The 24,794-nt window shown below is 39.2% G+C and overlaps 1 protein-coding gene across 11 annotated transcripts in view; it reads right to left on the bottom strand.

Annotated features, from left to right (window-relative positions):
• Nucleotides 1-3,487: 3,487 nt before the first annotated feature.
• TCF12 (transcription factor 12) overlaps nt 3,488-24,794 on the bottom strand; it is a 301,154-nt gene continuing 279,847 nt past the window's right edge. For 9 of the 11 annotated variants that reach the window (XM_081162122.1, XM_081162128.1, XM_081162131.1 and 6 more), the window contains 5 exons: nt 18,034-18,148; nt 16,976-17,138; nt 12,479-12,711; nt 8,650-8,803; nt 3,488-5,831 (listed from right to left, as the gene is read on the bottom strand). In XM_081162122.1, coding sequence (XP_081018248.1) covers nt 8,661-8,803; nt 12,479-12,711; nt 16,976-17,138; nt 18,034-18,148 — 654 coding nt within the window. In that variant the 3' untranslated portion in view covers nt 3,488-5,831; nt 8,650-8,660. The remainder of the gene's footprint in view (nt 5,832-8,649; nt 8,804-12,478; nt 12,712-16,975; nt 17,139-18,033; nt 18,149-24,794) is intronic. The other 2 variants (XM_081162127.1, XM_081162130.1) reach the window with 1 other exon arrangement.

Here is a 24,794-nt window from a genome sequence, read left to right as displayed (position 1 = left end):
CCACCACCCTCAAGGCCCTGCCACCGTTTCCTTAGGAAGGGAAGTTGGCTCCAATTGCACCCTCCTGGACAGCTATTAATGCTCTCCTGTCTGTGCCTCCCTCCTGATCCCAAGACCCTTTCGCCTGATGTCATGGGCACCACCTGTCCTGCTGGCTTTCTCCATGGTGTGGGCTGGTCCCCAGAGGGACTTTGCAGCATGGGGCTAAGCCTGGATGTCCCTCCTGTCTCCCCACCGGCCTCACTGCGCCAGCCACAGAAAACAGCCTGCTCTCCCGCTGCCGACGAGGGAATCGAGGAAGGTTTCAGGAGGGACACTGAGCAGAATCGGCTTCCTTTTCTCCTCCCCTCTCTGCGTCCCTCCCTCCTCTCCTGCCTGCCTTTCTCCTTCCTTTCTTTCAACTTTGTATCATGACAAATGTCAAACATCTGCAGCAGAGAGTATAATGAACCCCCACATACCATCGCCCAGCACTAACGCCTCCCACCCCGCCCCCCTCCCCACCCCCAATGCCCACCCTGGGTTATACTGAAGCTGACCCCAGACATCCTCTCACTCCCCCTGTAACACCTCAGGGTGTCTCTCTCGAGAACAAGGCTTCAGGCAAACAACCACAGTATCACGTCTAAAGCTATAAACAGTTATTTTCTTGACAGCATCAAGTGTCCAGTCAGTACTCAGATTTCCCCGAGTCTCATGGCTGTACCTTTGTAGTTGGTTGCTTTGGACCCGGATCCAAACACAAGTCACCCCATTGAGTAGGGAGACTTGAAGGGGCCACATTTTGGTGTGGATGGGTGTGGGTGGTTGGTGGGGAGGGGCAGGGTCTTCTCTCCATTCTTGCTCTGCCTACGGGGGCTGCGGGGGCCCCCCTTTTGTTACTAACCCCCCTGAGCTCACCATCTAGCCCTTGCACTCTCTCCTCACTTTGTGGTCAGACTCAGGGTTCGGCACTCCTTCCAGGCAGCCTCCTTCGCACCTGCACCCTGGCTGTCAGCCCTGGCCAGGGCCCTTGTCTTTTGGTGCCCAGCCCACTGTGTTCCCCTGGTCACCCTGTCTTCCCACGCCACTGTGATCTCAGCGACGGCAGGGTCCCCATGTGCCTGACACGCTGTCGGCCTGCTGAGCGTGTGCCACTGAATAAAGGGCAGGTGTGCGAGTCATGTTTTTGATTTGCTGCCCCCTTGCCTTGCTCTCGTCAGGGGTTTAGAAAGCGCCCACTATGCGCCAGGCGCCTCTGAAGTCCTCGGTTCTCATCACCCTCGCTTGAGCCAGTATGATTAATTATCCCCATTTTACAGGAGAGGAGACTGCAGCTCAGCGTGTTAAGTTGGTTACTCAAATCCTATGGCTGCTACATCGCAGGTCCCTCTACTTTCTGTTGCTGCCCCACTGCCAGTGAAGAGACATTTGGGCCATCAATCCTGGCTGGAAAGTTCTAGAAAATGCGAGTAACAGAACAAGATGGCTCCTGCTTCCCAGCTGCAGGTCTCAGGGCGATTACCCCCTCCCCACCCAGCCGTCCTTCCCCAGCCCAATGGAGCCGATTTCTCCACCGTGGCACCCTCAGCCCCCATCGCTGAGCAAGCCTAGCGCAGGGACTTCAAATTAAGCAGGTGCCCCCGCCTCATTGGGCTTCCTGTGCATCGTCAGGCAGGGAGTGAAGCGAAGAAAATACACGTACAGCCTGGCCGGGCGTGGCTCAGAGGTTGAGCATCGACCTGGGATCCAGGAGATCGGGGTTCGATTCCCGGTCAGGGCACATGCCCGGGTTGAGGGCTAGGCAGCCGATCAATGATTCTCTCATCAATGATGTTTCTATCTCTCTCTCCCCCTCCTTTCCTCTCTCTGAAATCAATAAAGATATATTTAAAAAAAAAAAAAGAAAATACACGTACATTTCATACGTGACCCCGGCAGGAAGGCTCCCCCTCCTCGCCACTGTTTGTGCTCATGGGCTGGCTGCCTGGGTTTGGACTAGGCAGGGAGCACTCAGGTGCTGGGACATGTTTACCTGTTTCTTCCTTCGGTTTCCTGCTCCTCCCTCCCCACCCCTGGACAGAAGGTCGGTGGCTGTCGGGAAAGAATAGTCCCTTTGTGTTTCCTTCCCTTTCTTCCTTGCGCTAATTAGGATCATGCTTGGGAATCAAGCTCATTAATCTCTGCCAGTCCAGGGTGAGATCAAGCTTCCTGCACTATCAGTGTTGATCAATAACTCACTGCCGAGTCTGAAAAACAGCCTGTCTTTCATCACAGGCTTTAATGAGGATGAGGCCGGTGGCCCGAGGGAGGCCCAGAGTGAGTGGGTGTGGTGGCCCTGCCTGACCTGCTGGAGGTGTCCGGGGAAGGGGACCTTCTAGCCAGTGCTTCCTGAGTGTGAGATTGGAGCTTCGCTCCTGTGCTGCTTTGGGATGCCATTGAACTTCTCTGAGCATTAAGGGTGGTCGTGGGGAGGACTCATGATGGAGAAAAGCCATTGTGGCGAACTGCGGGGCGTATTTCAGGACCAGGTGGTCCTTCCTGCCGACTGACCAGAGGCGCCCGGCCACAGCCCGCTGGGCGGCCACCTCGGCCAGCAGGGACCGACCGACCAGGAGAAAGACTCAGGCGTGCAGGAAAGGGGGCTGCAGAAGGTCAGGGGAATGGGAGAAAGCAGAAAATCTCATGGGGCTGCAGGGGACAGAGGAAGGAAAGACCTGGCCCTGGGAGCAGGGGGAATGTGGTCTGTTTAGAGTTTCTAAAAAATCTGTGCTGTCTCTGGGGGTCCTCCAGGTCTAGGCATGAACTCCCCATGGGTAATCATTGTGCATATTCTGGTGGTGGTGGTGTGAAAACTGGGATGAAAGCAGAACATTTTACCCAAAAACAGTAAATATAGCCATTCTCTAATTATAACACAGGCTTTCTGTGAGAAAAGGGACATAAAACATGTGAAAAGTGCTTTGAAGAATGTCCATTTGAAAAGCTTCATTTGAGTCTTCTTCCATTTACTTCATTTTCCCCCCCTAGATCTGCAAAGAGTAATTAGTAACTATTAATTGGTGTTTGGTCAAACCTGCAGGAAACGCTAACGGCACTCTCAGCAGAGAAAGTGAGAGAAATACACAACCCAGAGAAGCTAGGGGCTCAAAGATCACCCTAGTTCTACCAGGTTGAGTCTGTCCTGATGGGTGTCCCAGATGCTGCTGCAGATGACGCAGGTGCGAGAAGCAGTGTGCGCCTCTCGCCACACACGAGACGGTGAAGTGGTGAATGTTAACTAACCTTACTGTGGAAGGCACTTTGCAATGTATGCATATATCAAATCATGCTGTAGACCTTAAACTTCACAATGTTATGTGAACTGTATTTCTATAAAGCTGTGTGTGTGTGTGGGGGGGTGTGTGTGAGAGAAGCAGTGTGGGCATTTCTGGCAGGAATGAGTTAAAAAAAAAACAAAATGCATTAGTCTTTGAGAGGAATGTAAAAAACTCACTCGTTTACTATGTTAAAAAAAGATGGCACATTTATTGCTACATAAATGTTATATACATATTGTGTTTTCTGTTACAGTGACAGAAAAAATTTTGAACTTCTTGCTGCTGGTTGAAAAGATTTATCAATAATACCTTGCATTTTGACACAGGATACAAATCTGCAATAAACCGACAATGGAAACTGGGGAACAAGATGAGAAGCAATTCATCTCGGACAATTAGCTCTTACAATACTCCATAGGTACTACACGGTGTGCTAGGTTCCTACTATGGTCTTCAAAGGCTATTGTAAATTTCTGATATTAATGAACAGGTTATGGTAAATAACCCTACATTTTTACTACCTAATATAATAAAATAAAGTAAGAAACTTTTTACTGAAAACTTTTCGATTTCAAAAATCTAGAAAGAGTAATATTTAGAATTCAAGAAATTTTCTTACAAGATTATTGTATAAAAGACTAGCTACAGTGAAAAATAAGCCAAATGTTTTTCTTTCTATTTTATGAAGGAAAGCTTCTGGGCATACTGCAAAGTCTAATACAGCGAAAGAGACAGCAAGCTCTGAAGAAGAAGGCCAGGCAGTGGCGTATGTTCACTCACACATCATAAGCAACAGTTTCTGTTTAGCTGATTAACACTGAAATGAAGACCAAGGCCACAGATAGAGTTGGATGTAACCGCAGAATATACGCAAATTAAAGTAACCAAAAAGTCCACCAAGTTCACAAAAGACTGATTTGTTAGGAATCATCCTGATTGGAGGATCTGAAGTTCTGTCTTGTTTTTGTTCTTTCAAATTAACAGAAATCTTTGTTACATAAGTGATTTGGGTCCTTCCTTCTGTGTGCTGATTGCCACTGTTGATATTGGCTCTAAGGAATTATGAAGCCAAGACAACCTTGTTTAGCATGTTTCTCTCTCCCAGGGTGGTTGTGGTGGAAGACAGATTTCATGGAAGTTCAAAGTGCTTATTATGTCTTAAAAAAAAACACACAACTTTTAGGGGTATGAGACAGAGGGGTGCCTTAATGTGCAGTATTAAGATGGACCAACAAGTACTGGTTTAATGCCAATCTGGCTCATCTTCTTGGGACAGGGCAGATGGTTTGCAGTTGATTAAATCACCCAATGAATTCCTCCCCACTGACCAGCCATCCAAATGACAGAGAAGTAAAGGCTAGGATACGAAAACATAGGTGACCACTGCTTTTGTATCCCATTAAGTAATTAGCCTCAGAATGGTGTGTTCATTTATCACTATCTGCCTTGGTGACTACTGGGTTTTGTTATGGTCACCATAACCACAGCCTGAAATCTTCTTTGTATTTTAAATCCATTTTGTGCTTACTTACAGCTAACACTTTACAAGTACTATATGTAGTACTTACTGCTTGGAAAACAAAGCAATTTCTAAATAGATTCTTCCCTTGTAATTTACACTTCTTGCTATTACAAGCTTTACTATGAAACCTAGAAGCTTGAAAAGTCTTGGTTATTATTAGAAATAAAGCAATATTTATTTTGGGGAAAATCTAGGGGACAAAATTTCCCCTTTTAAAATCTTAGCTAAGCTATGGTCACAGATGGTCTCTGCTTATCTTTGTAAGGTAAATATGCAAAGCACATAGGGCTACATGGAGGATTCTGGACTGTGACCATAAACTATTCAGTTTCAGAGACCAAATATAACACCCACAAAGAGAAAATAAAAATGAATGAAAAAATGAAAGTGAGAGAAATGCTATACCAAGAAATATTTTCCTATTTTATGGAAAACACTATTCATATGGCAAAAGGATCGGAGAGGGCAACAAAAGACTTTTCCCTTCCCTTTTAAGACACTAATAGGTATGCCGGGAATGCTAAGGGCCAATGGTTGTCACTGCTTTGTTCTCTGCACAGGAACAGCTTTAACAAATGCTGGCATCAGCTGAGTGTACATCAGCTTTCCACATTACCTTTAACCTTTATATGTAGACCTTACAGTTCCATAACAATAAATAAAATTTGTAGTTACAATGCATTTGTCAATTCAGTTTAGGCACAAGGCAACTTCCACGGTGAGTGGAGAGATCGAGACAGTCTCTGATTGTGCAGAAGCGACACTGCTTGCAACAAAATGATCCGCTGCAAACGTCTCACGAGCGACGTTCTATCTGATGAGCTTCCTATCTTCACTTCTGATGGAAGTGCTGACCAGTTGCTTTGATCGTAGGATTACATTTGAGTTTCTTGCTTCAAGTGTTTTGTTTTTTCTTCTCCCTCCTATCAGGTTTGTCTTCAGGTTATCTGAGTTGTCCAGTCCTTAAGAGGAGAGTTCACCTTCTATCTAGCCTACTGATAACTCTGGAACTGTGGCAGGGAGAGCCAAGGGAGAGAACACAACCAATTAGCACACCATTGTTAGAAGTAACACCTCCCCAGAACCTCCCCCCTTCAAAAAGCTGATATTCCTTACACCCAGGTTTACACTAAATTAGCAGTCTGCTAAATGACTTATAAATGAGCCTCATTCCTTCAAGGTGTAATTGAAATGGTTTTACCTGATGTATGTGGTAAGATTTTTAAAAGGAGATCATGCGATTATAGAATCACAAAATACAGGATTACACAGCAGCTGTGACAATTAGGCAAACCTTAGTTCTGGCAACATTTGAGTTGGCAATACCTGAACTCTGAAGTTCTACTCACACTTTTCTCAGTGGAGACGCAATGTTCACACACATTTACTGCCACCTGCAGCCCACCGCACTGTGCTAAGAGCTCACGTCTACCTTCTCTAAACCGAATGTTTCTGAAGACAAGAACTATTCTGTATTCATTTTCACATGGGTCCCAGCTCCTGGTCAATAGTAGGTCCTCAAGAGATGTTTGCTCAATGAATTTTAGAGAAAATTTATAGTACATATTTTATATTCTTAATATAATATAGATAGTAGTAACTACAATTTTCCATTTTAGTCATTTTTGATGGAAATAGTTTTAGGAAGACTCATACTTTCCTCTTCCTTTGTCAACAATAACCACAGTATTGTTTTGTAATAGAGCGATGCTCTTAGGGATGGGCAACTAAGATACTGAAAGCTACCTGGCCTTACACTACACAGTGGAAAAGTCTTGTGCTTTTATAGCCATTCATTCTGTGATCATTTATCAGCTATTTTGATTCTAGCAGTTGTTTTCCTGATGCCCCATCTCTTGCTGGTTTTAATCTGCAACCCAGTTCTATAAAGAATTGAAGGTTATCAGGTGAAACGAGACAACCACCTTTGTGAAATTAGCAACCTTTAAGACATATTTTAAGATAATAAACACTAGCCTATAAAATCTAATGGAACAAAGTGCATTTACTACATTTCTTATAACCTTGAAGTGTTGTTTTTAAAGGATTCTTGATTTCTTTTTGATAGGTGGGAACTTCAAGGTTTAATGTAACCTAAGTGGGGGAATTTCCTCATTACAGAGATATGGGTAGAGATATGAAAGTCACATGAAATACAGAGGCAGTAAAAAGAGCACAAAGTAAACAGAAGGGGGGGGGAGACAGATGTGAAGTAGGGAGAAGGAGTTAAAGAGAAAGAGCTAGAGAGAGACTGGGAAGAGAATAGAGAAAATGGGTACAACAAACAGGAGGGAAACAAGAAAAAAGAGACACAGGCTCTGAGAAAAATGTGATAGATGAACACAAAGTGCTCTTTTCACAGCCTGGTGGTTACCTGGGACCTGAGCATGAGAAGTTACCTCTCATCACGCCTCTTTGAAATGATCTGCCAATTTAGAAAGTCACTTTTGCATTGAAAAACAGTAGCACATTTTTTAGAACTTCAAATATTGGAAAAAAATTTTTTTCATATTTTATATTTTCCACAGAATATGAGACAATGGCTTGGGTTTTAGAGCAACTGCAAGTTAACGAGCTCTTGCCCGAGGTCTCTATTGTGTGTGTAATCAGTTAGACTGCTGGGTGTTTTTGGTGGGGGTGATGGCTCAGGGTTTTATCCAGTGTGCTGTTAGAATTATAATTGACACTTAAACAATTACATCAACATTCTTCCTCTTGTCCCCAAATGAAATCTATAGTTTTGGTCTAGTTTGATCCTAGGAAGACTGTATGTGGAGGTAGTAGGAACCATATTTTTCAGGAAAGGGTGAGATATTGACTGGTGTTTGTAGTTTATGAATTATTCTATCAAATTCCAGAATTCCAGCTAAAAATGTGAGCCACAAAGCTCATCAAATGAAATTGTATTTGATATTTTTTCCCTGCTCTAAACCTCCAATCCATTCATCTTTGCTTACTGCTTTTTAATCTGCTGATGAAACTGGGAAAACTGCTGGAGGCAGATTGTAAAAATGAAGTCATCAGTTCTATTCCTACTCCACGATGCTAGCTAAAATGTTACTGCCCAAAATATTTAATTAGTCTATATTAATTTCTGCCACCTAAATATTACCTATAAAAGTTATATGATAGATAATGTGAATGCATATAGTTAAGAAAACGGTGATTCATATTAACTACTTAGGCAACAATCTCATACTACTTTTGTTACTCAGTTAAAAAAAAAATTACAAGGAAGTAAATTGTGTTTAATCCATGAAGAGGAAGATGAGGGTGTTCTGGTTCTATCATATATAACACCTTTACATTTATCAGTAGATTCAAGGCGTAACTGACAGTCTTACAGGGAAGAAAGATGTATATTATAGACTTGCATTATTGGTCCAATGGAAACAAACAGTTAACTTTTTTGTATATGTATAAAAATTTCATGGCAAACAGGAGGTGGATGGTTAACAGAAAACTGAGTGATGATACAGTCAAGTATTTCTAGTGGAGAAATGAGGAGTATAAGAGGTAGCAAAAATATTTTTTGATGGGAGAGTCACTGCACTATTTTCTTCTTGGATCAGAACGACATTCATGATGATCCAGGACAGAACACAAAAATCTTTATAAATCATAGGATTCACTTTGAAGAGAATATCTGGGTATAAAATGACACTGGCTCTCTGAGTATGACTACCCAATAGGAAGGCAGGCTGGGGGGTTCCAACTTACATGTGACCTGTACCACAACCAGTGCCACCAGAGCATTCTGTTCAAAGGTTCGAAGTCTAAGATAAACCAGGTGACCTTCTTGTGCTTTCTTTTCATACTCTTACTTACCTGGCTGATGTTTACATATGACCCATAGGGTTGGTAGTTTCACTAAGCCCAGGATGAGTTCCTGGTAGTGTGGTTGGCGGCTCTGCCGATACGGCAGAAACTTTTTCTTCTTCCCTTCTCTTAAGGCAGGCTGCTTTGGGGTTCAGATTCCTCTCTGAAACAAAGGAAAATTATTTTTATCATTATAGTCATGAGTTATGAATCAGGGACTCTTAGGTCTTAAACTGAGCAAATTGCTGTTATTTTTCTTTCTGAGAGTTTTACTCTATGGTAATCCAAAAGTGAGACATTACTACTCAGGAATTCCTAAATCTGGAGGTCTTTTCTCTAGACTATTTAGTTTCTTTAGAAAGAATTCTACAATTTTTCAAAGATGGGACTAATATACTTTGCTGCCAGCATTAGCGAAGCAAAGTGGGACACAGAAACGAGGGTTTCATGGCTCATCTTCATGCCTCTCATATTCTCGGCTCCTCTTCAGGCTCCATATTTGCAGCCTTTCTGATTTCTCTCCCCCCCCCCCCCCCCCCCAATATTACTCTTGTCTTTCACGGTGGAAGAAAGAGAGGGCAGAAGTAATATGAAGTGGAGAAACTTAGGGATCCAACTTTCCCATAGAGGACCTTCAATCATTCTTTCTGTTTTCAGGTCTGACCTGCTCCAAAAATCACTTCCCAAGCACAGGGCCTTTCAGGGATGGGGCTCTGCGGCACGTCGCTCTGCTCCTTGCTGGTTTTCCTCTCTGCTCCACTTCACTTCTTCTCTCTAAGTCAGTCAGTTACCACTATTCTACTTTCATCTTACATACATTTTTTGCTCTCTCATTTGCTACGGTTCTCTACCATCTATGCTTGTGAGTTAATTCCATTTTTATTAATTTCAGTGGGGTTTTAGTAAGGAGTGGAGTATTATCAATGAATATGCTATGACTACCATGTTTGACAATCTTGTTGCAAGTAAATTAAAATCGACTGGGGGTACGGTCTCGAGATTTGTTTAGGAAAAAAAAGCCTCAGGTGATTCTGGGACCAGCCAGACTTGGAAACCACTGTCCGAGTTTATTCATCTTCAAGCTCACTAAGAGACCAGGCAGCTCAAACTGTGATAATTCTATTGATTCTAAATTATCACTGGAAGAGAAGTGAGCTGATGAACTGACCTGTGAAAGAGTCTGATGAGGAAGTATTTGACCAGTAATTCAACCTTCAGTAAAAGCTGAGAGTAAAAACATGAAGGTAGTATGTGAAATCTGTTGAGGATTAGCAAAATTGTAGTCATAGTAATGTAAAGGCTTAAATTGGCAATGGCATGGACCAGACAGGAGTTAATATGTGGGTCACCAAGGCACAAAAAGTGCTCTGGCAAAACCTGAAGCTCCAAGGGGAAGCTGCTCTCCTGGCTCTTCTCCAGATGCACTGCTGGGCCTGGGTCTGGTTGCCCTCCTGGTACAACCACCTGTCCAGGGATGCCAGGTTGTATGTGGCTAGATACAGACTTGGAGCACCCTCCCAAGCCAGAGGTGAGCCCAGAGAGTCCAGAGGATGCCCAAAGTAGACATGTACACAAAATGTTTATCTTTGTAGAAAGGGCTGGGCCCAGGGACTGCTGGGCAAGGTCCCTGCAGGGATGAAGAAGATCTCTAAAGTGAATAGGTTACCAAAATAACTTAATACTGCTGGAGGTAAAACCCAGGGAAAGATGGTGGCTATACCAAACTGTGAAGGTGCTGCCACAGACAGGACAACCATCAGGGTGCCTTTCACGAAGCAATCTTACATGGACCCCAAGGCTTTTACATTAAGTTGTAAAATAAAGGTTCTGGGCTTTGGAGCAGAGTCTGAGGGTCGGAGGAAGATAGGCTTTTATGAACACTAAAGCAGTCCCTAATAGGATTACAGTTCAGTGTATTTTAGTTTTGTTCAAACTCTAATCAGTCAGTGGCTCTTTATATCAAGCTTTCTAGAACTGTGTGAAAAAGTCAGTCCCCATCACAGTGACCAGAGCCTGGATGCTAGATCCTCTCAGACTCAGCATTTCTGTTCTAGGTACTTGAGTGGAACCACTACAGTGTCAAATCCTACAAATGAATAAGATCCACCTAGGCATGAAGTTTGTAACTTTTTTCAAACACAGATGTATTTCTCATTTTTATGGCTTGGATCTGAGAGTAGATACTTCTAATGTTAAAAACATTAAAAACACAAAAGACTTTGTATTCTAGCTCTAACAAACTGTGGGAAGGAAAGATGTACAGGAGTAAGTTCTGGCACCACCATTGTCCAGACAGTAAGACTTTCAGTCCCGAAAGAGGCAATAATCTTGACAATAAATGAGTAGAGTCAGGGCAGAGATTATCTTGGGCTGCAGAGGAGGATGCATGTACTCGGACCACTAACAAAGGTGTCTTGCTGCCTTGAGAGTGAGACAAAGGATGTCAGACACAAGTGGTTGAAAACCTTGGGTAAAGTGACAGGAGACAATGAAGCTTCAGAGAACCACTCCTGCCACAGCTGAGCCGCAACAATCGGAAAGTGTTTACGAATATCTCAGGGTGGCCTGTAACTCCCTGAAGGTCAGGTTTTATTAAGTCTTACAGGTATTTCGAGGGTCTTAAGACAATGGGAGGAAGTATTTGGCTTTAGTGACAGGTTGGTTATGCACAAAATAATCTACTCATTATTCTCATTCTGGAGGGAGGTGGATGGGTAAGTCACCGTCGTATGTTTTTCTGAAAATGTGTTCTAGTTCCCTAACCCTGGTTTCCCTAAAAAGAGTATTCTTCCTTTCATCAATGCAAAAGGGGCATGGTTATAGTTGTCAAGCATTAGTTTACTCCCGTTCTTTTTTCTTTTCCAACTTTCTTCAAATAAAATATTACATAAATATTCAATAAATAAGAGAATTTCTTTCAATGAAGAGAGGCTAGAGGCAGGGTCTGAAGTCCAAGGTCACATTTATATATTCTTTGCAAAAAAGGCTTAGGATGAGGCATTCATAACTTTGGATAAAAAGATATACAAGTAATATGCAAAAAAGCAAGCTCAATAGTAGAACCTCTCAAGGGCTTGTATTAATTGATAACTCAGGGTCTAGCATATAGCTGGTTGAGTCAGAGCAGTAAATACTTGTTCAAAAAATGAAGTTTCAAAGCATCTTCAAGATTCCATCAAACTTCTTGACAAGCTGAACAGTTGGGGGTGTTGTCTGAGTCAGCAGTGGATGAGCCTAAATCATGCTTTTGCCCTTAGGCACATACGGGCATGCCCGTGAGTACCAGCCCACGAAGTTCACCGCATTCCTTATCAGGGATCAACAAAGAAGTCCCGATACCTACTGACATGGGTATACAGGACATCCACAGGAGGCCAGGACAGGCGGGGCCATGACCAGGCGTCCTATTAAGCAGCATGACCTAGTAGATGTTCCAGGGTAAAGCAGGTAACAAATTGAGTGCAGAGAAGTAGGAAAGACAGGAAGGAGCAGAAGGATAACAGGTCTAGGCGGGCAAATTCAACAGTGAGGGACACCAGAGTCAACAAGACAAAGAGGCACAAAGAATAATGCTGAGCAGCAGGTGGAGGCTGGCTGTTGTGCACTGTTGCACAGGATTACTCTCTGCTGGTCTGTGCAAAGCACTGAGCCTACAGATACTGACCAAGACAGGGAGACAGAGGTGAGAGGACTAGAAAGAAACCTTAATCCAGATGATGCAGTGGCAGAAGTACTAGCTGAACTTGCAGACAATCTGCCCAAGAAGAAGAGTGAGTGGAAATGGAAATGTTTGCCCACCTGAGGCAGAACAGTATGTACCTTTGCTGAACCTACTTACCTCTGACTTGCTGTTCTAGACTAAGGATGACTGCCACGGCCTGATGAAGAATAAGGAGTTTTGTTTGGGGTTTTTCACTCTTTAAGTGAAGCTGACACATCCGACCAAGCTCTTTGAACGCCTCATTGATATCCCGCACACGCAAGCGTTCTCTGGCATTGTTTGCCATCCGCCTTTCCTTCTCCCTTTCTATCTTCTGTTCGGGGTTCAAATCCTCATCTTCATTAGTACTGCTGGAAAACAAAGGAACAACAATGCCTATTAGGTTCCCTATGAAGCATAGACATGTTTACTGAATGAAATGATAAAGTATAAAGATGGAAATAAAAATTACATTTACGTGTTACCAAACAGTAGTAATAGCCACACTTCACATGAATGTTTTTTTCTTTCCAGTCTTTCTTCTATGCACATATGTAGTTATATAAATGAAATGATACCACATACAGGGTGGGTCAAAAGTAGGTTTACAGTTGTGAATACACGAAACAGTTTATTCTTGTATTATATTCTTGTATTATTTTCCATATGAACTGTAAGCCTACTTTTGCCCTACCCCGTACATTAAAAAATGCATTTTAATTGCATATTATAGTATGATGACTTCTCCATGCTAGTGAAACTCTTCATAAACATAATTTGAATGACTACATAATATTCTAGGCACAGCATCAGCATTACTGGAGCTTGTTAAAAACACAGATCTTCAGATTCTATTGCAAACCTACTGAATCAGAAGCTGCATTTTAACAAGATTCCCCAGCTGATTCAAATGTACTTTAAAGTTTGGGAAGCACTGTCCTAGTACACTAATGTATTAATTTGCTTAACCCATGCTCTTAAATATATGTTGGCAGTCACCTGGTAAAGAGGCAGAAAAGCTTAAAGATAGTGAGAGAAGTATCTCAGAAAATGATTTTTTTTCCAGAAAAATATCACCATCAGTGGTGATAATTAAAAACATGGACGAACTGGCCCTGGCCAAGTGGCTCAGTTGGTTGGAGAGTTGTCCCGTATACCAAAAGGTTGCGGGTTCGACTCCCAGTCGGGGCATGTACAGGCGTCTGACTGATGTTTCTCACATCAATGTCTCTCTCTCACAAATCAATAAACATATCCTTGGGTGAGGATTAAAAAGAAAAAGGTGAACTAGAACAATTTTTTTGAAGGAAAAACTGGCAAAATGAATCCAAAGCCTTAAAATAATGTTCACTACCTTTTAATCAGCGATTCCAACTTTAGAAATCTTCGTACAGATATAATTAGAGATGTGCACAGAAATTTATGTAAAGAAAGTTGATCACAGAACTATTACATTAGTAACACACTAGAGACCAGTGATAGGAGATGGGTTAGGTAAGTCACACTACATCAGACAAGGGCCTACTATGCAGCCTTGAAAAAATTAAGCTGCAGATCACACTGAGTAAAAGAAACCAAACACAAAAGACTACAGTGTATGAGTCTATTTACATGAACTTCCAGGAAAGACAAAACTATGGCAATGGAAAGAGGATCAATGGTTGCCAGGGGGTGGGAGAGGGTGCTGATTACAAAGGGGCATGTGGAAACTTTTGGGGGTAGTAGAAATATTCTTTTATTTTCAGAAAATGCTCAGGGATAGATGAAAATGTTAAAAATACATTGTTAAATAAAAGAGTTGAAATTATAAAAAGTATATCCAGTTTAATTCAAATTCAAACTATATTTATGGAAAAAGAGATATTCCTCAAAAAGTCCACAGTGGTTAATTCTGGGTTGTAGAGTTTCTTGTGTATACTGTTCTGTATTTTCCAAATTTCTCTAATAAAAATGCATTAAGAAATCAGAAAAAAATTTGAGGGAGTTGCTTTGGAATAAATTTTAGAAAATTCTATTTATATTTCAGAAATAAATTATTGAGCAGAGCCTCTTTGGAATAAATTTTAGAAAATTCTATTTATATTTCAGAAATAAATTATTGAGCAGAGCCTCTATTTATATTTCAGAAATAAATTATTGAGCAGAGCAGAACCCTGAAATGATGTGCACAAAGAACAATGTTCTCCCCTCTTTCTGATGTGTTAGTGCTATAATAAAGAAGTACTCAAAAGATTCTTACATGCTAATTGTCAAGAATTACATACAAGTAGTCTCCTGGTAATAGAGAATCACTAGCTCTCGGATTAAAAAGGGACCTTGACAGATCATCTAGCCCAGAGATTTCCAAATGTGGCCATTTATCAGAATCTTCAGGAGCACTAACAAATGCAGCTTTCCAAGGTCCACTATCACAGATACTGACTTAGTGAGCTTGGGTTGAGGGCCAGTCACCTGTACCTCTACAATGTTTCAGGGAGTCTGTGCAGCAGGATTGAAAACCACTGTGAGATCCAGAGAAATCAGTGACCTCCCTAGGATCACAAAGCCAATTAGTGGCAGTGTAATGACAAGAACTTGGGTCAGTGCTCAATGGAAGCAAACCTGTATCACATACCTAATTACCATCATCATAACAGTAACTATAGTACATTTAATGAGTGTTTCCTGAATGCAAGACTGTGTGTAAAGGGCTTTATGTGTATCACTTTCAGTTTATGCCCACAAAGATTCTAGCTCAGAGAGCTTTAATGACTTGCCCAAGGTCACTTGGCAAATATATGATGGAGCCATGAGTAAAACCTAGGCTAGCTTTACTTTGTCCAAAGGACATGCTATTAATCCACTAACTATTATTAATTACTAAGTATTGTTATTATTAACCAATTATGCTGCCTTCTCAATTTCTGGTGACCTATAACAGGGTTCAGTAAAATATGACCCAGGAGCTAGGCACCTATTTTTGTAAATAAAGTTTTATTGAAAGAGCTAGCCCATTTATTGATGCATTATTGTCTATGGCTGCTTTTCTGCTACAATGGGAGAGTTGAGGAGTTGCAACAGAGATCATATGGCCCCCAAAGACGAACATACTTACTTATCTGGCCCTTTACATAGAAAATTTGCCAACCTCTAACCTATAAGATGAGGAAATGAATGAGAAGGAAACATGCAAATTATTTTCTTTAAAATTCTATTTGAATAATAAATCTATGAAAGAACTAAAATGCCTCAAAGGAATGGTCTATAGATTCCATGACCCAGTCTTCTCTTCTTCATGCTTCTGCACAACTGCATACAATGCACATTAAAATAACAGCATTAGTATCTTAAGATTTAATTTTTCCCAACAGAAATGTTTAAGTGTTGAAAACAGTGAGAATGTCAAAGGCAAAAGGACACCTTTTAAGTATGAGAATACAGGAAGGACCATGCTGGCTTTTAGTTATATTTATCACACCTACTGTAATCTCCTCTGTGCCGTAATTTAATACAAAGAACAATGTTTATAATATAAACATCTATATGTGACATATACATATTATTTATAAGTGGATATGTACCAAAAAATAGGATGGACCACAAATAAACCAAATCATCTAGTTTTAATGTACAACTATAAAAAAAATTCTGAGGGGAGAATCTGGAAATCATTTGAAACTAACATACTATGTATGTATCAATATCCATACTTCAAAGCAGGGTCAAGTCCAATTTCTGGAAAACCTTCCTCAATATCAGCCCACCTGGAGTACTTCCTTTTCCATAGTCTTCTCAAATCACTCTTTAAACCAGGAGTTGGCAAATTTTTTCTATAAAGGGCCAGATAGTAAATATTTTCAGCTTTGTGGGCCATTGGTTTCTTCTGCAATGACTCAAAACTGCTATTATTACAATGCAAAAGCAGCCACAGACAATATGTAAATAAATGGGGTATGACAATAGAACTTTATAAAAATAGGCAGCCCTGGCCAGCGTGGCTCGGTTGGTTGGAGCATCATCCTGTACACCAAAGGGTGGTGGGTTCAATTCCCACTCATGGCACATAGGTCAGGCTGCAGATTCGATCCTGGTTGGGATGAGTGGGAGAGGTAACCAATAGACGTTTGTTTCTTTCTCTCAAATAAAAAAACAAAAACCAAACAAACAAAAAACCACACATATCCTTGGGTGAGGATTGAAAAAAATAAAAATAGGCAGTGGGTTGAATTTGATCCATGGGCTATAATTTGCTAACTCCTAAGTTAAATCATACAATAGAATCTTACCATATACTTAGCCTTAAATTAGTATGTTCCAATATTTATAGATGAAATGTATCTAAATGTCTATACTGTACAATTTAACTTGCTTTAGCTATTCTGTCCTCTAATTGTCTTACAGAGGAGAGAAAGGTAACTCTTTTTTATATGTAGACCCTAAAATAGTGTGGTGTAATGGAAAACAATTTTTGAGTCAACTTCGTATGATTCCCTTATAGGGATGCTGTAAGAATTAAATGAGATAACATACATAAAGCCCCAACACAGTATTCAGAACACAGCTGACACTTAGTAAATGCATTACACCCTACGATTTTCCAAGTATTTTCACCCATCGCAAATGAGTGAAATTTAATGCCTGGATGCTAACAAATACCTTGTTCTGCCTCTAGATGAAACCTTGATATCTTTTTGGGAGGATTCATCATCTGATTTCATGTCATCTGATGAAGGAGGTTCATGAAGGTTTTCATCTTTCTCTTTGTTTTCAGTCTTGATTTCTGTTGGAACAACAGTTCCAGACTGATTTTGCAAGCCACCTAACAAAGAGGCAAAGAAACAACATGAATGTCCAGACTCATGAATTAGAGCTAAGACAGTAAAAAGCTATCTAGATGGTAAATACCCTTAGTTGTTAGAGGGCTCTAAGGGAAATCTGAAGATGTAGGAAATTATATTATTTAGAGCTGGAAAGAGCATGTCCACAAATTTAAAGAGAAAATTATTTTTTAAAGCATCTGTATTTAGAACAACAAGCCTGGCCTTGATGGTCAGTCTAATGCTCACTTTCAGGCACTATTTAACAAATGAACAAGGCTATGAGAAACTTGATGGAATTTCAGAAACTGACTTCTAAGATTCTTTCAAGGAAAAGGAAATAAGCTTTAACATTTTCCTGGATAAACACAATAACATAGGTGTCCTGGTTAAACATAATCGGGAGAAACTTACTTTGGTATTCCTAATATTAACTATATATTTGTACTTGTTTATAAACATTTGCCAGTTTGCTTTTTAACAGAGCTGTTTCTACAATTGAACTGTTTCTAAACAACAGCTACTATCATTTGGAGCTCTCAATACTCAGATATATCTTTCCCACTGCCTCTAGGGACGATGAAGACTCAGTCATGAGGGGAAGTGACTAAGATAGACATGACAGAAGTAAGAGCAGGTAAGAAAATGACAGGTAAAAACTGAACAGCAGTTTGCATGTGGTTCCATCCCTAAGTATCTATAATTTGCCCAGCCAAATGGGCGAACTGGAACCATAAATATCTACCCTCTACATCCATGCAGTAGCACTGCTGTTTGGAATTCTCCTACCTAAGACGACTTTTGAGTCACAGATATCAATCTGCCTGGGAGAAAGGTGATAGTGTTCCAAATGATACCTCTGTCTGCATTATTACTGAAAACCAACAATACAGTTACCTCTATAATTTTCTTGTGTTTTATGGTTCAAGTCTGTGCTTGAAGCAGTGACTGTGCTAGACAGGACTGAATGATTGCCATTGAGACTGACAGAGTCTTCTCGATGAGTTCCAACCTAAAGTTAAAAAAATGTCAAGACAGGTCAGGGGCAATAACTGCTTAAATTCTTTTACTGGGTTTAATAGGGAAAACAATAGTATGCATCTGAATTTAGTGAATTTTCCTGAATGTCACTTACCTGAATTTTAGATTTCAAACTGTTTGACAGCAGTGTAAATTTATTTAAAAAGTTTTATTAAAAAAATTGCAGCCTCTATATTGAATAGCTCACAGAGGATTATAGCAAATGAGCTAACAGAGACAAAGCACTACAGAAGCTGTAAAGTACTACACATAGGATCTATTAATAATCCTCTATGAACTGATCTGAAAACCTATTCTAAATACTATCTAAATACTATCTAAATGGAACAAAAGTAGGTTTACAGTTGTGAGTACGCGAAACAGAGTTTTTTCTTATTTATTTGTTATTGTATTATTTTCCATACAAACTGTAAACCTACTTTTATCCTACCCTATATATTAAAGCATGCATGAATGTGCATTTAAGGAAATATTGCTAGGTTCCAAGCAGTAATAATGTTTACCTATATTTTGGCATGCCCTTTCCTCACACACATATAGCGTCTTGTTTTTTATCTAAATGCCTGACCTCAAAAATTTTAAAGAGCAACAAAAGGAAACACAAAATTAAAATAAAACAAAAGTTCTACATTGCTAGGCAACAAAAATGCCATATATTTTTATTCTCTGTTTTAATCAAACTTACACAAGTCGCTATTAACCCGAAATGGGGAAGTTAAGGCATGCAAACGCCAGCAAATGTTTGGCTATTGCAGTATTTTTAGAAAAACTGGTTATAGATGAAGCTTTATTAGAACAGTAGCAGACGTGTCAACTAGAAGATTAAGCCTTTAATTAAAGAGGTTTATTGCCTGGAGTTATACACGAGAACCACAGTTTTCAATAAATCCCTCAATCCCAGTAAATTGTCAAACTCTGAATTCCTCTTGAGTAATTAATATAGCTCTTTATCTTTAATGACTTTGTATGGATTTTACCCTAAGAGGTATAAATACCCCTTTGGTTTCTTAGGAGCTAAACAAAAGAAACCAAAGCAAAGTTTTAGGCAATGCAGACCATCTGGTAGTGGACCTAACTAGAACATGTCAGGTCTTCCACAACTCTTTTGAAGAAATATCTGTCTTCTATCTACCCTTATTCTTATCTTTAATGTAGTTTTTAAAAAGCCATTTAATGTATTTCACAACTACTTCTAAAATTATTTGAGGGTGAGTCATTGTGAGGATTAGTTGTGTCATTACTCCCTTAGATGATCAAGCACGAATATATTCTTTTTCTAAACCACAGTTTCATCATGTCCTAGAATCACAAAATCTTCAAGTCGGGAACGGACAACAGAAATGACTTTTATCCCCTTCCCACTGAAATTTTCTCTAAGCCTTTAGATTTCTCTCAAAAAAGACACCTGAGAAAAATCTGAACTAAACCTAACCAGTGAAAAAGAGGGTTGTAAAAATTATATTCAAGAGAAAATTATACTTAAAATATTTCATGATATTCTGGTCTCCAGGCACCCCAGTCATGTTTATTCTTAACACATAGGGTGCTTTCCTGCTAGCTATGAAATGCTCAATGATCTAAGGGAGGAAGGTCAGTTCAAAAATCCCATTTTATAAAAAATAGATATGGTATAAATATAATATATAGTGGCAAATTCTTTGGGACCTTAAGAGCCTAGGCCTATTCTAAAGATAAAATATCACTAGAACAATTTTGACTGGCTGAAGAAATCATTGCAGGATAAAGTAAAAGCTCAGATTTCTGTATTTGTTTTTATAATAATCTTAAAACATCAATGATGTGTCTATCTCTCTCTCTCCCTTATTCTCTCTGAAATCAATAAAGATATATTTAAAAAATGAAAAAGAAAATAATCTTTTAAAATTAAAAAACTTAAACATGTTTATTTACTACGTGTGAAACTCATTTATCAGCTCCGTAAGACAGTCATCACTGGATAGCAGCAAACTAAATTTTCACTCATTTGAGTGATGATGCATCCGCTAAATTCTTATTTCTTTTTATTTCACTGTTATAAATAATTCTTTGACTTTCTGAATTTCTACAAATAAAATGTTCTATCACCCCTTTTCTGATGAAAGGCTTGGCAGACAAAGGATCATTATCTAAGAGAGTCTGCCTTTCCCTGAAGGAAAACCAGAAAGTTGCTTGATTTGTTTTGGGATATAAATGCCAGCAAATCCTTCTGTCTCAATGGAATAAGTCAAACTAGTTTTAACACCAACCTACACCACTGGCTTCCAAAGGAAAAACCAAGCCTTTAAAGACTGGCCTCGGACTAGCAAAACGCTTCAAGTCTGGAGTTTTCCATGTTAATGAAGTTAGCAGGGACTTTTTCTTTGTAATTTGATTCCCCTTGCAAATAGCCCTCATATTTTCTGGAGAATTTGACTTTCACAGTTCTAGTAGTTCTCTTTAACCCTTGCTCACCTTGGCTCCTATGTCCCCCCTTTAATCTGCAGTTGCCTATTCAAAGGACTCTGTCCACACACATAGAACAGGTGTATAAACAGTTCTTTGGGCACAGAGACTATGAGGCCAGCCAGCCAGGACCCTGTTTAATTGTTCATCTCGTTAGCATACAGCTGACAGACTGCTTCTATTCGGGGAGTAGCAGGGGAAGGCAAACCCTTAGGCCTGCTATGTTCAAAATTTCAATTATTATGAAGAGCTTCATGTCAGAATAAAAGGCCCATCCCATTAAATAACATCACCCTGAATTCTGAATCGTCACAAGCGGTGCATGGCCTTACTTTGGTGGAAGCACCCTTCAAGAAACCTGTTTTCATTTCACTTGGCCAATGGCTTTAGCACGATGGAAAAATGTTAAATCTAATTAGTTGATGAATAAGGGGTCTTGTGAATTAAGGAACAGACTGAAAAGTACTCAGTATGAATTCCACTCTGATTCTGAATTATATTCTAATAATTTGTTCAATTTGTACTATTCACTGAATACCAATGATTTAAATTAATCAGCACTAATCTACAGACTGATTAAAGAATCTTTATATATTGTATGCATTATGTTTTACCCAAAGAGGAGTTTTATGCTAGAAACTTAGCAGAATTCCATTTTTTATGGTTCTTTTTAAACGATATTTAAATATTTCCATAATACAGAATCTGTATGAAATTCAAACTTTAAAAAATGCTGCCATTTTGAACAATTTTAAATTTAAAAACTGGTATCAAAATCCTTAAAAGCACTATAATGTGGTCTTAATGAAAATAAAATTTTTTTAAATTGCCCACTTAAGAAAAAATAGGTTAGAAAAAGTAAAATACAGTTAAAAGTAAACTACTTCAATTCAAAACAATTCTTACAGTATACAAATTAATACCAATAACATTAAATGCTATCTAAATCATTCCAAATTTATTCTGATAAGTGACAAAAGTACTAATTTTAAACAAAACATTACCCTATTTGCCTGTTAGTCTTTAACAACTTAAATTTGTCTCTTAGAATTTAGAAAAAGCACAGTCTTTCTAACTGCTTTAGCATTTGGAAAACAGACATGATTTATATTTTTAAGACATAAAAGGTAGCTTTAAATTTCATGAGTTAACATTATTTACTCTGCTCTCATACAATAAATACCACAGATCTCCAACCACAGCTTAAACAACAACAACAAAAAACCCCAAGCAATTAAAAAAAAGAAAAATACCACAGATCTCCAAACACAGCTTAAACAACAAAACCCCAAGCAATTAAAAAAACAAAACAAAAAGTGCCTGGATTATATTTCCCCAGGATTTGTAACAAAATAATCAAAAGACTTCATGGATGGAATTTTAGCTTACATCATAAATAAGGAACTTTTTAAGATTTGCACCAAGCTTCCATTAATACAAAAAGCTCCTAATCTAACTTAGCTTGGTTTCAAGTTGAAATCACGGAGGAATAACTGAGCACTTTGTGTCAGAGATAAAAGTGCTATCATGGCTCTATCTCAATGGGCCTCAGTATTTTAGATATTACAGCCATAAACAGATGTGCTGTGCAATAACTTTATACTGTGAAAACCTCTTTGTAATGCCCAAATGAAGTGAACGATTCTATTCTTTTTTAGTTTTCTACTTAATGCAAGTATTTTTTCCTGTCAGAAGTTTATTCCGAGAGTTTATTCTTACACTAAATAAATGGGAGCAAAACTAAAGTCCAACGCTGACATTTTAATAGTTCTAAAAACCCTGATTTTGTGCTTTAAATTTAAATGATACACCAATCACATCCCAATAAGAGTGCCTGATGAAAAGTCTTAAGTTTTAAATTTGCATGAAACAAATATGGAGAAACCATCAAAAATACTTAAAGGGAATAGGAAATTAAGGAAATGAAAATGTTAATCCCATTAAAAATAAGAGCAAATATTAAAACCATGCTACGCTGGTTACAGTAATTATACCCATTTCCTAGTTTTTCCCCAGTATAATAATCTTTCAGGAAATTTAATTTTTGTGTATATTAGATAGCTAAAGTACGTTAAAAGCTTTCTGTGGTTGAAACCTCATTTAATTCTCAACTTTGATACAGTCAAGTCCATTCAGTTAAAAGAAACAGTCAAAATTAAGTCTTTTGACATTGACTCCTAATTCTCTTATTAACATATATTTTTGTCAGGTGGTAGTCTTCTTATATCCTTGTTGTGAAATACAAAAATCTTTTTCTGGAACAACTGAAAAAACCAGGCAATTATTTCTTCTATAACATGGACAACAGTTTGGTGAAGGCCAAGGGAAGGGGAGTAGGGGTGGGTGAAGATGGGTAAGGGGGGCGGGAACACCTGCAATAAGGTCAACATTAAAAAAATTTTAATTAAAAAAAAAGACAATAAAGTTGATCTCCTACAAATCAATACTATCAGCTGTGGATGACCCTACTGAAACAATCTTGTTATAACTAAAGACAACGTAAAGAAAGGTTCTCAGCAACAAAGCTATTTCTTTGACTAAGGACACTACTTTGATTAACCTGACTGTCCATGTAGTTTTTACACAAGCAATCGTTTTTAAAAAAGTTTTTTTTTTAAATACTCACCAGAGGCTATGCTTAGAGAAAGGGGGGGGGGGGAAGGAACATCGATGGGAGAGAGAAACATGGATTGGTTGCCTCTCACATGTGCCCTGACTGGGGACCAAACCTGCAACCTAGATATGTGCCCTGACCAGGAATCAAACCTGCAACCTTTTGTTGACACTCCAACCAACTAAGCCACCCAGCCAGGTCTACACCACAAGCAATCTTGATTGCATTGCAGGCTGGGAGCTCAGCTCCCTCCACCTCTTTTATACTGCCATCAGCTCTTACTCTTCCACTCCCGGTGCATTCTGGCTCACCTCAAATATTCTGCTTCAACACAACTCCCAAACTACTCATTAAAACAAAATAAGCAAAAAGTTTTAGGCTCCGAAAAAAGAAAAACGTGCTAACCCTCATTTCCTGCACTCAGAAACTAATTTATGTTCCGTATCAGGTATTGGGAAGGTATGGCCTGTGGGCCAATCTGGTCTGTTTTTGTTTATTTTTATTTGTTTTTTACAGATAAAGAAATCTTTCTTTGTAAATTTAGTTTTACTGAAACACTGCCACACTCATTTGTTTTTGCAGTGTCTATGGCTACACTTTCACGTTATAAAGTCAGGGTTAAATGGCTGTGACAGAGGCCATATAGCCTACCAAGCTTAAAATATTTACTACCTGACTTTTTACAGGAAAAGTATGCTGACCTTTCTTCTAAATTCTAGGGAAAAAAGCGATCTCATATTTAAAACCTGCAATTAGGATGGTGATTTACAGTAAATGTCCATTAGAACAAAAATCCATTACAACAACATTTGTGGAGTTACTGAAATACCACTTAAGCTTATTAGAATAATTCTTATTAGGCTAAAGCTTATTAGAATAATTCTATTCTCTGCAGAAAACAAAATGATGAAAATTAAGTATTTTTGAGAAGTAGACATCACAAATTCTATGGCTGACATGGAATTTCTGATAAACTGATACTTCTGCGGTTACTTTGTAATTATGGCCAAGAGATCTCCATTTTTAGGAGCCTAAAACAAATACTAATTTATGTTCATGCAGTGGAAAAGTATATAAACTACCAGAAAGTTAAACAAGACCAAAAAAAAAAAGTTATGCCAGAATATAAAATTGTGTCATTTTCCTGTTATGATCAGTTACAATATTTGGGGATGAGGAGGGATAATAAAAGCAGGAGATAACTCTTAGAGATGGCTGGCAATAGGTACAACAATTATGTCCCCCAGATCACACACCCTCCAAGAATATGAAAAGAGTTGACTCCATACAGGTGGGTATTGATGGAAATCCTCAGACATGTATAGAGACACTAGGATAAGAGTTTTCCTCCTTGGGTGGAGAGGGGCAAAGGGGGACAAAAGGGGGGATATGTCTATCATAATGTCAACAGTAAAAATAAAATATAATTTAAAAAAATAAAAAAGAGTCTTCCTCAACAGTATGCCTAAGACTTAGCTGGGAGAGTCACTGGTTGACTGTGGTCTTTATTTCATTCCATTGTGTGGTCATTTTGCTGAAACTGAGAACTGAGGGCTCACAG

The sequence above is a fragment of the Miniopterus schreibersii genome (genome assembly GCF_964146895.1).
Source record: "Miniopterus schreibersii genome assembly, chromosome: 1".
NCBI classification, from domain to species: domain Eukaryota; kingdom Metazoa; phylum Chordata; class Mammalia; order Chiroptera; family Miniopteridae; genus Miniopterus; species Miniopterus schreibersii.
Note: the sequence above shows the minus strand (reverse complement) of the source record. Positions and strands in the feature narration are given on the sequence as shown.